We start from the raw sequence: 14,798 nt of genomic DNA, 5'->3' as shown, positions 1-14,798 counted from the left end.
AGCTAGCTAGTTACTGTGCTAACCGAAGAAGTCACAGCCGTTATGTTTGAATGGTTTTTTAAATGAATAAGTGCATGCATTTGTGTATGTCTGCCTTTGTATGTATAGCTACTGTATTACCCACATTTTGCTGCATGCCGGTATATGCCGAAGTGGGCCATGGTGCCGGTATACTCCGGGGTTTAGCAGCATGCAGCAAAACGCAGGGTCGAACAGCTGCTTCAAAGTACGCGAAGTTTTGTGGCAATGCTATATGATTTTCTTCCAAGTGCTAGACTACTGTGGCCTCCAACACTTGTTTGATGCTCTTCCATGGCAATTGTGTCTCTCTCCAGTCTTTCAAGAGTGCCATCCAGCTCTGCCATCATGAATTATGTGTGCGATGTTAATATTTCAGTACCACCCATTGCGCCAGCACCTACCCTGGGAGTATCCACCCTATACCGGCATGCCGGTTTAGTTACTAGAACTGCCTCATATAAGTTTTGGTAAACTTCACTTATACTGGCATGAAGCAAAATGCTGGGTAATACAAGAACTATTAAGTAATTTCTTATAGGTACTCAGAAACTATTAAATAGTGAGAAATGGAAGTCTAGACTTTTTAAGTTTCAAGAAACAAGAACTCACAAGATATCCCACATTATATAGCTAATACTAAAATTTAATGTCTGAAATTTGGAGGCATGTCATTGTGCCTTTACCGGATCTCCTCGTAGCTACACCACCACTTGCAAGCTGTAGCTTCTCATTCCAGTCACCAAACTGTTTGGAAGTAGAAATGGGGTTTAATATTGTGCTATAGCATTTCACTGTCACGTTTTCCACAAGCCTTTTGTTCTTGGTTTTTAAGTCATTATTTGTCTTCTCTTTTTATTCTATCTATTTTCAAGGTGGTGTTTGACCTCAAGCTGTATTCAGCTGAATTAATACTCTAGTGGAGGTAATTGGATGTACTTTTGATATGGAGAATATGACAGGAAAGTGCAGTTGGCTTATTTAGTCATGAAAAGCAGTTGTTTTATGATTCAAGCAATCTTGTGATCATGTCCTTATCTTTTTATTGTTCAATTTGTTTAGTGTGTATTGTGGCAGTGCACATATAACTAGTCTAATTGAATATTTTGTCTAATGTGAAATTTTGGTAGTACAGTAGAATGATATCTTTCTTGCATAATTTACATGCACGCGTTGCTAAAACAGTTTTCTGCTTGTTAATGGTGGCAAGAGAAATTAATCATGGATACAATTAATTAGGGAAAGAACTGCAGTACCATCTGTATTCATAGATTAGCATGGCATTTCTAATTCTTTTGGATTTGTTTTTTGTTGCTTTGTGTAATTCATTGGTATTTATTTGTTTTTGCTGGTGGTCATGAACATAGTACTTTCCATTTGCTTTCATGTCATTTTCAAATTTGCTAATTCATGTCTAAGTGTAGCATTTAAACAGAACAGTAGAATAACATTTATGTGTTACATAGAATACTACCTGTTGTTGTCAAGTTGTTGAGCTCTTCTGATGTATCACTTCGAATTGCGGCAGGAGAAGCTGTGGCATTGCTGTACGAATTAGCAAGAGGGAATGATGAGGTTGACTGTTTATCAATAGCTGTTATGTGATGTTAAGCATTATATGGTGAGCGTCGTGCTTCAATATAACAGGATTTTGAACCTGAGATAGAAGAAGAATTGATAGAGCAGCTTCAGTCTCTAGCTAGAGACAGTTCAAAGTATATAAGGAAATATTCTGTAATGGAAACTTTGCCTTTATTTATTCTTTTTGTCAATAGATATCGCTCAAAGAAGGACAAGAAACAGCAACGGTCTTGTTTTCGTGATGTTTTACGCACAGTAGAGGTATAAATGAATTTGCATCTTGTCATGTCCTTAGTTGCTACCCCATTTACTGCTGTTGGTGTACTTTTCAATTTTAGTCATTCCTGTCAACATCTAACATTTATTTTAACCATTGCAGAACTAAAAATAATTACAAAAACTGAGTTTGGACACAGTGTAAGCCATCTGTAAAACAACAGATGTCTGGAGACCAGTTTTAATATGTACGCTAGTGAAGAAACAAGAGTCTAGCAAATATCATTCCTGTTGCAAACTCTGCCAACGCCTTACCTCAATTTATTGTGTTATGGAAGTGTTTATCTGGTTGGTTTTTAGTCATGGAAAGTGTTTATTCGTGCATTACTGGCTTAATTAAATAGAAGCTCGTCAGATGTAGACAGTGTTTTTATCATGTTGGTGCTGTGTGGTGTCTGCTAACTAGGGTTGAGGGTTTTTGTCATGATAAATTTCTACATGTTATGAGATATTTATTGGTTGGAACATAATGACAGTGGAAAGCTGACAGTCAAAGGTGAACTTTTGCTGTAGAAGATTCTATTTGGTCAGTTTGTGGACATTGAAAGTGATAAAAGATGTTGCTAGTTGCACTATTACAGTTTTGCCATTGTTTGAGGAATGAAAATGGGTCTTCTGGCATTCTGTGGGGATAGGTGGTCACTGGAAGTGGTCTTCAAGCTTTATATTTATCATTGTAGGTGTTAAGTTAAGTCTCTACTCTCACACTGATTAGCCTACTAGTACAAGTACAATACATTAAGTACCTAGTCCTTCTGACCTGTAATTTTTATGCTTTGAAAAGTATCTCAAATCTTTTCTGTGTTGATCATTCACAGACTTCTGGATTGATCTTTTCTCTAGGCATAGTTTTGTGATGCTTATACTGTACAGAAGTTTCTATGACTGCTACTATGAACTGGCTTGAATTCCAGAATACATGAGGAGATGAAAGTACTGTGAATTATTAGTTATATATGTGTTTCAGCTAGAATCCAGAAGAAAGTGGATTTGGTAAAAGTTACTTGACATAGGGAGGAGCGTACTCAAAATGTAAGGCTTGACTTACTTCTGGTCTGCGACTGCGTATGTAGATGTGGATGTCTGTCAGGCTTCAGGAATATCCCACCCCTTTAGTGTGGTACAATTATGGAGTAGTATTTGTGTATGTTGTATGAATCGCCAATCACAAGCACCAAGGGTTTGGGAGTTTTTACTAGAACAATGTAATTCAATTATTGGGTCTTGTTGACAAGAAACAATAAAAACCTACTTGTCTGCAACTGCTAATCTGAAATCAATTGCTTTCATGGCTTACTACCTTAGAGTGCTCGAAATAACAGTCATTGGACATTGTTCGACCATTTTTGCCACTTGACCAATCACCTCTGATTGTGATTGGACACGTACAAACAAGCTCTATCAAATAGGAATGGTTTGTTAATGGTTGCCTTTTCATTATCCAAGCGTCTTGTGTAGATAGAGAAGAAGAGGAATAAGTAATTTAGTAGCACGTACTGCTTTTCCCTGTGCATGTATGGGCTTGTCTCTTGTCCATTCCACCTCTTGATTGGATTGTTGCCAATTAAGTAGCCACCTGCTTTGATCATGTTGCTTTGTATTGTCATGAAGAAGCACTAAAGTGCAAGCCCTCGGTTGCTATGCAGCTTGAATGTAATTAGTCAGAGCCAGTGAAGACCATGAGAAGAGGACTGGACATATTGAGTGGCGAGGTACATTGTAAAACATATTGCAATGGACTTACTTACTCATTTATCAGCAGTCGACACATTTCCTAAACAGTCGCTTTGAGCTGGTTTGACGATGAACGAATGTGCGGCAGAAACTCTTTGTTGCGTCACAAGCCAATCATGTTTGGAGACTTGTGAAATACCAAACAACTGTATTTCTATTAGATCTCGCTCAAGACTACAACACAACAAGACACATGCACACAATCGTAAAGCCTGGTTCACAATATTGACGGCGACGTCGACATCAATGTGGCATCGTGACATCCATCTGGATGTCAATATTATGAACAAGGACTTTGTAATACTCTGTTAATCCACTACCTCACACTCCTCCTATCTAGTCTAATGTTCCTAGATTAACTAACACTTTAGTTAACAATCAGATGACTCTGAATAGTACATATAGTTAGGTAGTTTGGCCAACTTTACTTACTTGTCCTGATCTAGTTGTGATCCCGTCGGACAGGCTGCCGTGTTCTTGGTTAGCATTCCCGTCAGCCATGCCGTCTGTTTGTCGCATGACATCAGTTATCGCTACTTCGTCCTGTGAGCCATTCGGAGTTTGATTAACGGAGTTCTCTGTAAATGTAAAATTTGTAGTTTTCTCACACTCAGCTTCGGCTTCAAATCCTGGGTCACAGTTGAAACGAGGTCCCAGATGCAGTTGATCGCCATGCCATCTTCAGACTGTATCGTTTGCACGAATTCGGTATGACACAGGCCCTGTTTGAACGGCAATTTCTCCCAGTACTCATTTCCGCCATGGCTGGTCATTCTGGACCAACACTTATTGTCCCTCATAAAAAGATCGATAAGGTTTGTTTTCATCACTAAACGCTTGCAATTCACCGTCCTACGAACATTAGGTTTCAGCAGATTCAATTTTGTCCAAGCTTTGTGCCCGAACATAAGCTGCCAGGGGCTTTGGTCTGTGGTGGCCCGTGGAGACACGCAGTATACTAGTAAAAACTCATCCAATTTGTGTTGTACTGGCTTGCTGCTTTTGTTTGCCTTTACTGCCCGTTTGAAACCGTGCACCAAACATTCCGCAAGACCGTTGGTTGCCGGGTAATACAGAGCTTCGGTGATGTGCCTGCCGTATACGTTGCCTTTTATGAAAGATTGAAATACTTCCAACGTAATTGGGGCCCATTATCGGTCACTAGCTGCTGCAGGATACCCATTATAGATATGACTGTTTGCAGTTGTTTGACGGTTTTCTCCACTGTAGTGCTTCCCATCTCTATGATTTCCTGCCATTTTGTGTGGACATTAGCAAATTATTATCATGTACATCCTGTTGTCAATAGGGCCAGCAAAGTCTACATGTAGGTGCTGCCGGGGCAGTGCGGGGGGACTCCCATCGATGTAGGGGAGCCTTCTCCAGGGCGTGCTGCTTTTCTGACAACCTTGACATCTTCACACCAATTCCTTGATGTTTGATCCATCTTAGGCCACCAAGCGTATGTACGAGCCAACTCTTTCATCTTCGGCATTCCAATATGTCCCTCATGGAAAACGTTCAGGACTCGTGGCCGTAATTTGGAGGTATGACAACTCGAGTACCCACAGTAGTATTCCGTTTTAGGTGGTTAATTCATTTCTCTGAACGTAGAATGCTTGCAGTTCAGACGACTGTGGGGGCTTCTCCCAGCCTGTCTGCATAGCTTTGATAACAGTGGACAATATTGGATCTTGATGTGAAGTGCAGCATACTTCGGCATCTGTGGTTGACAGACCTTGCACAATATCTGCATAGAGTTGTGTCTCCTCATCTGGCTTCTCAGGATGGCTTTCTGGTACCGGTACGAGATAAGCCGTCCCAATTACAGTGCTGTCTGGTATTCCTGTGCTCAATCTTGTTGGTGAAAGCACCCAGAAACACACACCATCTCTGTAAATGTGCAACGGCAGTGGATGGAACAGCTTTACTCGGTGCCATTATATACTGCAATGACTTGTGATCAGTGACTAGCGTAAAGGGTTGTTCTTCCAAATATCCTTGGAACTTCTGCGCTCCCCAGTGTAGTCCCAAAGTCTTCTTCTCTATTTGTGAGTACTGTTGTTCAGTCTTCATCGGCGGCTATTGGCCATTTTGATCCATCCATCATTTCATGAGACAGCATGGCTCCGAGTTTGTATGACGAACTGTGACAAGCTAGGACAAGTTCCAAATCCAGGTCGTAATGTGTCAGATTTCTGGCTTCCAGCAGCAAGCTTTTCACAATTTCAAAGCTTAGACTTTGTTCACTATCCCAGCGCCATTGTGCGTCTTTTTGTAGTAGTTGATGCAACAGTTCCAGTCGGCTATCCAGACTAGGAAGAAAATTTAAGTAGTACTGTGCCATTCCGAAGAATGAGCAACGTTGAGTGATGTTTTGAGGAGGGGGCATCTGGGTGATGGCTTGTGTTGTTTTGGGTGATTGGTGGAGACCCTGTACCGAGATAATGTACCGGCACTATTCAACAAAGTGTTACAAAAGCCAGTTGTCCTGATTAACCTTGAGGCAATATTTTTGAAGGTGTAGTACCGAAGATTGTGAGGGTTTTTTCAGTGGTTCAGTTTCTTTGAGTCTCCTTTGAGTTCCATCAGCAGATAAGCTTGCTTGAGATTGAGGACGTTAAATTGTTTTTCCCACTCAAGTGTGCGAATATGTTATCGATCCGTGGCAAAGGGTAAAAGTCAATGTCTAGCTGTCGGTTCATCGTTACCTTGAAATGACCACAGATATGAATGGTATTGTCTTGCTTCATAGGGATTACTATGGGAGCAGCCTACTCACTGTGTTGAATTTCTTCACCAGACCGTTCCATTCAAAGGTATCTAGTTGCTGTTCCACAGTACACCGTAGCCTCATGTAGCCAGACCTTTCCCGCTTAAATCCTGCTGGCGAGAAAGAGTCTGCGGAAGTGCTTTGTATAGGTTTGTTCTGCTGCCGTCATTATCCCATCGTATTCTGGTGGGGTAAAGAGGTGTTTAAATGGTCTTTGGTGGGCTATCAAATTCATGATGAACACAAAAACACGCTTGTAGCAGCTGTCATATCGTGACGTTGTAGTTGTTTTAGTGTTTTGATAACAACAGCATCTGCAGTAACGAAACTCGCAGTTTGCGGTCTACATTTGTCTGAGCAATGGACAGCAGGCTTAGCTGAAAAACCACTGTTAGCTATAGTGAGATGTGAGTGAGGTTGGAACGCAATGACAGCAACGAGCACACACGCATCCATGCAATTAGTTGTTTGTTCCAACTGCACTCACACCTCACTATAGCTAACGGCAGTTTTTCAGCTATGCCTGCTGTCCATTGCTCAGACAAATGTAGAGTGCAAACTGCAAGTCTTGCTGCTGCAGAGGTTGTTATCGGAACGCTAAAACAACTACGGCATCACGATATAACATCTGCTACATGCGTGTTGTCGTGTTCATTATGAATTTTGATAGCCCACCAAAGACCGTTTAAACACCTCTTTACCTCATCGAAATACCGTGGGATAATGACGGTGACAGAACAAACCTATACAGAGCACTTCCCCAGACCCTTTCTTGCCAGCAGGATCTAGGTGAGAAGGGTCTGGCTAAGCGAGACTAGTTCCACCAGTGGTCTTCGTGCTAAGGGTGTACCGCTCTGGCCTTCCAGAACCATGGTCTACTGTTCTCTTTTAACTAAAACAATTCCAGCTTTGATTCCCTTGATTGCACCTAGTCGCAGTGAGAATACATCCACATGTTTGTTTAGGACACTGTCTAGATTCCTCTTGGTTTCTAGATGTAGCAGAGGCTATCGTAATTGTATTTCTTGAAGCCATTTATGTTCAAATAGGTCCGGTCCTTTTCCCAGTAATACATGAAGTTGGAGGTACCTCACCTGATCTTGATACTCCATCTTTACTTTATAAACACCAGTAGGTCGTACTGTTTCCCCTATATATGTTTGTAATTCAAGGGTTGTTGGTTCCAGATTCACTAATGGGCGGAGCTATTTGTCAATTTCGCTTTGCTTATCACTGATACAGCTGCCTCTGTATCAAGCTCCATTTTCGAGGGTTTCTCTTTAATGGTGGCATCTACTGTAATGGCCTTGTTTCCCTTCAGTTGGAACAAGGTACTGAGATGTGGGTGGTGATTACAGCTATTATCAGAGCTTTTGTCGTCGTCTTCCTGCTGCGTAGCCTCCACAACGTTTACTGTGTGCGAATTCCGTTTGCTCTTGGACTTATATTTTCTCAATAGTCTCTTATCGTCACCCGTTGATTGTTTCTGGTCCACCCTGATTACTGTGCGGCATGCTTGTTGAATGTGTCCAATTTTCTTGCAAGCATAACATGTGGCTCCTTTAAAGGGCTATTGTTTGCTGGGTGATCCCCTGTGCACCGGTAACATCTGTGGGTTTGCTGAGAACTAACATAATGAATTGCTATATGCTCAGCATCCAGGTGGTTGTTTGCCACCTCGTTGTAGGGTTTGTAGGGTTTCAATATCTGTACAGGCTTGTTCCATGGCAATGCACTTCTTAACGGCATAGTCAAAAGTGATTTCAGTTAGCTTTTCTGCCAGCAGTGGTCAGAGCATTCTATCATTCCCAATACTAGCTTGAAGCGGTCACACAGCCGTTCAATCTGCATTTCATCCGTAAATTTCCAGAAAGAAGCTAGCTGATTCAGTAAATTTGCAGTAAGAAGCTAGCTGTTTCAATGCCTTGACATAGTTAGTTACTGAATCCTGGGGCTGACGTACTCTAGTGTCAAATTCTTACCTGCTGATAAGCACTGATCTCTTTGGTTTGACATGAGCTTTCATCACTTGGACTGTTCTCTCGTATGTCACACTTGGATCAGTGAGTTTTTTGGGATGATTAGGTCCTTGATTATTTAAAAGGACTCAGCTGGAATGTTTGCCATAATGATAGCCTTCTTCCGTTCTGCATTGCGAATACCATTCCTCGTACTGCGTCACCTTTTCGACGGGCATGACCGTTTCCGGTTCTCGATTTCTTTGGTCCTCTCTTTCCTTTGCCATTCGTACTGACTTCAGTACCACCGATGTGTACTACTGCTGGTTGTGGAGTGGGCTGATCTCCGGTTATAAGTCTGTCTGTCAAGAAAATGCAGCATCTCATCTCTGAGTCGACTCTAGTTGTCTTGTCTCTGTTGTTGGATCTGCACAGATCATGAGGTCCTCGGCATCGCAAGTCAATCGTGTTTCGAGACTTGTGAAATACCAAACAATTGTATTTCTATTAGATCCCACTTAAAACTAGAAAACAACAATACGCATGCACACAATTGTAATACCCCGTCTAATCCACTATCTTACACGCTTACGAAAATGGAACTAGATGTACTTTTATTCAAAACTGTGAATGTCTCTGAATGTACCTGAACTATATATACTTATGCTAAGTTTCGTGCCAATTTAATGCCATTCAAGCACATTTGTCTGTATTCATTAGCAGCTGCTTTGATTCCGCGTAGGAGACATTGCCTACCAAATCCGGTTGCGTATTTGCCTCAATCAGCGCTCTAACAAAGAAAAGTAGCCTATCACAAGTACAACACAAATTGAATATCCAGCTACCATGTCTGGTAACTTTGGGTTAGGTCTGTGAAACCATAACGACTTCATGAGCAAAAATTGTTGCCGAGAGCGTGACCAACATACCAGTTGGAATGCAGACGAGAGTGCAGCCAAAAGACGTTGTGCTTGATTGAAATAGCATCATATGTTTGTTACGTCATAGCAGAATTCTAAGACGTGAGTAAAAAGTAAGTTTCATTATTTGTTTGGTCCGCGAGGACTTAGACGCTCTAGTTTGCACTGAAGGCAAAGCTGACTGAAATCTCTCTATAGCCTGAATTGGAACGATCAAGACGTTGCAGTATGAGGTTGCATTAGACCGTGACTCTGGCAGCTAAATTCTAGGTTTTTTAGATGTAGCTCTCGGAATTTTTCTCCTAAGACCTTAAACTGGGATTGCTATACACTGCAGTTTCGATGAAATTCGACAAGCACCGTCACACTTCGGCCAAGTCAGAGTTTTTTCGCTCTGCACGTGACCAGAAGGCATAAGTCACTTTCCCGTATATTGCATCTGCCCTAGTCACGTCTTTCTCTCAGAGTAACCAAGCTCACTCAGTTCACAGTGAGCACCAAAATTGGATTGTTTAAAGCTTACACTGCTGCCGTGCCCGTCAATCGACACCTAAATAGCCGGTCTTGCAGTAGTTTTTGACTATTGACCTTTGTGCATGCGCAACATATGAACTGCATTGGAAGGGCTTACTGGCAATCGAAACTGATTTTCTTGCCAGGACACTTGAACATATGTTACGTACAATAGCTACGATGCAAAAACTACTAAACTCCTTTACACTCGTTTAGAATCCTATACTTTGTTGTGCCTATAACTGATCTAACAACTAATTTTCTTTGCTCTACGACTTACTTCCTCAATTAGCTAGCCGAAGATGTCAAACTAGTTTCCAAACAATTAGTATGAACATGTGAAAATGCATAATTGTACAGTGTTTATTTTGCACATATGATAGACAACAACACATAAGATAGGTTCCTATTATGCGTAGCTAAGCAACAGCAGTGTAATAGAAATTTGGCAAACTAATGGCTTTTTATAATGTATAATATTATTCTTAGATGTTGCATTAGATAATGCTCAAACACAGCAGTTAGAGTATTAACCATTCAGAAGACACATCTAAAGGTGAACTTGTATTTATGTAAATATTATTTAATTATTAAAGCAAATTTACAACAGTAATTGAAAACAAATTTTGCACTTTATAAAAATTTATTTGTGCAATCAAATCTATTGGATATCCAGACAATTTTCGGTTCGGCCAGACATGTCCTGCATTATACAGGAACCTAACTTTATGTAACCTGGTGTATCAGGTATGTCCCATATGTGATACCTCTTCTTTGACAGTGACAGACTATTTTAGCGAAGTTATGGATTTTTGGTCAAGTGAAATGACAGTCACTTTTGTGTGAGTTGAGATAGATTTTACAATTAGTACACTTAGAAATGGCATCTTAAGGTAGGTGGTTAACAATAACTAGAACATCTTTGTCACTTGTTTTTCTATCTGAGAAGTATGTACAGGATGACTATTGTTTGTGTTATGAGAAGGTGAAGCATGATTTAGCTTTGTTTTTCTTTCCACAAACTTCTAATCTTTAATTTCAACAGTCTTTGATATCTTTGCTAGAGTCAGTCTCATTGATTTTCTTTCACACTTGTATATAAGGCAAGAATCCACGTGAAATGTTTTGACGAATCCATTGCTGTAGGTTTAGAAAAGGGAGACATTTTGTTGGCTTTCTCTGACAGGCTCCTTTGAGGATGGCAGGAAGTTGTCACAGGCACGTAGGACATGTATGCACTTCTGTATATGTAGCATCCAAACATACAGCACCACATCACAAACATCGCCAGCATGCTCTTTGTTACGTGCCAAAGTCATGTGCAACCACTAACACTGTTGTAATGCTGCTCTTTACGGCATTAGAATGGTGTCATGATTAGGACCAGTGTGAACAAGTGGTATTAGTGCACTAATGGAGAACTAATCATGATTAGGGGTGGTGTGAACACGCTCTAAGGCTTTGTGACTGGCACTGCTGGCATACTTCTTTGTTGCTTCAGATGTTGCATAGAACATCAGAGATATTACTACAGTGTATGAGAAAGATTTGCTTATCAATGATTTTAGTGATTAGAGTAGTCTGAAAGCTTCTTGATTCCTCTTCTGCAACCAGATTTCATTTTACGTCTTGTTTCAAATGTTACAATCTTTCAGTAATTACTTATTGTTGTTCTGCACAATGTCATATCAGTTTGTTGATTAGTGCCACTGACATCATGTCTAGTAGAAACAATCATTTCTGTTTCAACAATGAAGGCATTAAGCACAAAACTAATGCTATTTGGATTCTATTGCTAACTGTAAAGCTTGCTAGCACAGTGAGACATTTTCAAGTAGTATGTAGCTATCAGAATGCATTGAAACAGTCTATAACAGCAGTATACAAAATACCATGAAACCGAGTTGAGACTAGACTCTTACATTTCTTGTGTCTAATACAGCTAATCCAGATTAGGCAGATTAGCTAATTCAATTACCTAATCCACGTTTCGGCTGGATTAGTTGGATTAGTTGGAGGAGCTAATCTAAGACTTCGGAAGGGTAATGAAAGAAATGCCAAACGCTCTTCCAGCTATCCACCTGCTCTAATCTGGATTGGTTGGATTAGATGAAAGAAAAGAACACTTGGAATTGTTGTTACTCTCTCACACTAGAAGTTGCTGTTTGTCATAAGTTTATGTCTAATACCATGTTTGCACCAAATACTTTGCCAACTATCGTTAGGCTAATTATGATTAGAGCGCTGTTAGGGTAGTGAGTTCACACCAACTAATCGTCATTAGACGGACGTGGTGATAAGCTGTAGCATGGGCTTTTACATACTTTAATCCGGAAAGTTTCCGATGGGCCATTAGTCGTTGGAGACATTTGAATTGCCGCACGTGTCTCCTGTGGTTTGCATATCTCTGACGGTGAAGCTGTGTTACCAACATTAGCCACATGCACATGCAACTGTTTTGTGCCACCAGTAATGCTGCTAATGCCGTTTTAATGCAGGAATGTCATTGTCATGGAGATGGGGCCACATGCAGCCAACAAAAATGTGGCCCCAGGAGCAAAGCATGTTATAACTGTTAATAATTAATATTTTCTGTTATACAATATAAACTATTTTGAATACAACATATGAATATATGAATTTAACGAAGAAGTATTCTCGCAATAGGCTTGGTCGATGCACAATAAACGCCGCTGTGGCAATAGATTCAGACTATAGAAGAGTTGACATTTCCTTTTGAAACATTGCTGAATAAGTAATGTATTTTACTGTTACTTATTATTAAATAGAAAATTGATGAAACTGTTATTGATATTAAATGACATTCTTAAAATTAATATTAGTAGTAGTGGCACCGAGAACGTTATATTGGGGCCACATTTTTGGCACCAAGCAAAATTTGACTGGCATTCTTGTAATGCAGCATTAGAATGGCGTTACGCTACTCATGATCAGACCAGTGTGAACAAGTGGCGTTAGTGCACTAATGCCAAAGTAATCATGATTAGGGCGGGGTGCGAATACTCTCTAAGAAGCAGATGTGTGGCTTCTTTGTACATTTGTGAACTGCTGAGCAGTAGTTCCATGTTGGTTGTGACAGACTCTCCAAACTAAGTGTCTTTTTGATTTGGCTGCAAGAGTGTGCATGTTGTGTTCTGAATGATAGTAGATGTGTACATTTGCAGGAGGAAGAATGTCCTTATGAAACGTGCAGGTTTGGATCAGAAGTACTTGAGCTAGATAGTTGGACCAGGTACATACACAGGACAAACCAATTTGAATACAGAGGTATTAACAGTCACAGATCATATGTTTCAGAATAAAACAATATGGAGCATTTCGCGAAGCCCTTGGTTCAGGAGTTAACCTTCATTTGCAGGTGTGATTGTGCTGTAGGCAGTAATATATTTTTGCTTTCTTTTATTTATAACTAATGACATTTCAGGAAAACTTGTTGCTGAGGGAAGTGTTTGGCTTAGGACCACCAGCGACAGGACAGCTAGTGCAAAAGTTGTCAAAGAGAGAACGAGTTGACTATACCGTGAATATTTGATGAAGACAGTTGAGTAAATTCACTTTTTATTGCAGCGTTATGTGAATGCTATGGTTGATAAGGCGCGAACTCAAGCTCGGTCAAAAAGCAGAGACAAACGGACAGTGTGATGTACAGCCATTGTTTTGATGAGGTTGTTCATATTTATTAGAAATGCAGTAACATAAATGACATTGAACTACAGGGTGCTGTCATTTCATGACCCGAGTGTTGTATTTATATAGTACATTTATTATTTTCATTGATATTTTGATGTGCATTAACTGAGTGTGAGTTCCATCAGCAGCAGCTATTGCTGCCTCCAAGCAGTTGTTTTTGTCTATAGTCATTTATCAATCTAGGGTATAAACTAGAAGAAATAGACTTATGATATTTGTCCAAAGCAACGACGATTGGGCTCAGACTGTTGCCACTTTCTGTTTGAGCGTGAGTTTTATAGCAACTAGTTTGTGCAGCACGTGGTGCAGTTGAAAAGAATTCACATTTGGTGTTTTCACGTGCATTACCAAAAAAGCTGTGTGCTATGTAATGCAACAGCTGAAACAAGAACTTCCAAGTATTGTTGCTTGAATGTCAGACTACATTAGACTAGCCACATTGTTGTACATTAGGGCATATCAACTATAACAAGGGCAGTCATTTATTTTGATGACAGTAGAGACTTTGAATGCATGTGGCTTGCTTTGAGACCATTACAGTTTCAATTTATTCTCACATGCTTGAGCTTTCGAGCATTACACAAAGATTCACAAATTGTGTCAACAATTAAATAACCAACTTCTCAAGTTAACCCATAGAAGTTGACAAAAAGGTACCTTTAGCAATCGAATTCATCCCAATGGCTTTGCTTGATTCCAATGCCTACAGCAGAATTTCTGTAAGTCATAGCTATAGTCTCCTAACTTCTATTCTTGGTACTCCAATAGTAATATGTGATCAAATAATGAATAATGACATCAAGACTTCTAATACATTACTGCACTCTGTACTCATTCCAACTTCAGCAAAATGGAATGTTTTCAAAGTCACTTGTGTCCTTGGCTCACCGATGCTCTTAGCATACAGTCTACCAACAGCAGTCTTATCTAAATCTCTAGAGGAGAATTGTCTGTCTGTCTGTCAATACATATATTTAAAATTTCAGCACTATTACATTCTAAATGGTTCCAGCAAGGAAAGGAAAACATGCTACAGCAATGTCCGGCGACCCTTACTGTCTGTCTGTGTCTGTCTGTCTGTCAGTCAGTGTTTTACACATTATCAATAGTCTTGGTCTATGGATAGAACATTTCGTTTTAACAGAAACTGTTGTAGTAGTAAAGATTGTCGACAATAAACTTGATTCTGCTTGTCTGTCTGTCTGTCTGTCTGTCTGGCAAATACATATATTTTCATCATTGAAATCTACATACAACACAGCTAAGCCAGTCTACTGTCCTAATCGCACATAGCTACTAACAAACTAAAAACCT

At 40.1% G+C, this 14,798-nt stretch overlaps 1 protein-coding gene and 1 long non-coding RNA gene across 2 annotated transcripts in view; both read left to right on the top strand.

The window, feature by feature from the left end:
• Positions 1 to 1,952, top strand: part of LOC134196661 (interferon-related developmental regulator 2-like) — a 17,956-nt gene extending 16,004 nt beyond the window's left edge. The window contains exons 9-11 of the mRNA XM_062665867.1: positions 1,485 to 1,593; positions 1,666 to 1,733; positions 1,794 to 1,952. Of these exons, the coding sequence (XP_062521851.1) occupies positions 1,485 to 1,593; positions 1,666 to 1,733; positions 1,794 to 1,866 (250 nt within the window). The 3' untranslated portion in view covers positions 1,867 to 1,952. The remainder of the gene's footprint in view (positions 1 to 1,484; positions 1,594 to 1,665; positions 1,734 to 1,793) is intronic.
• A 9,820-nt stretch (positions 1,953 to 11,772) lies between these two features.
• LOC134196572 (uncharacterized) lies at positions 11,773 to 13,585 on the top strand. Its single transcript, XR_009972543.1, has 4 exons — positions 11,773 to 13,026; positions 13,092 to 13,152; positions 13,219 to 13,302; positions 13,362 to 13,585. It is a non-coding gene; the product is annotated as an uncharacterized LOC134196572 (long non-coding RNA).
• The last annotated feature ends 1,213 nt before the right edge of the window (positions 13,586 to 14,798 follow it).

The sequence above is a fragment of the Corticium candelabrum genome, chromosome 21, assembly GCF_963422355.1.
Source record: "Corticium candelabrum chromosome 21, ooCorCand1.1, whole genome shotgun sequence".
NCBI classification, from domain to species: Eukaryota; Metazoa; Porifera; class Homoscleromorpha; order Homosclerophorida; family Plakinidae; genus Corticium; species Corticium candelabrum.
Note: the sequence above shows the minus strand (reverse complement) of the source record. Positions and strands in the feature narration are given on the sequence as shown.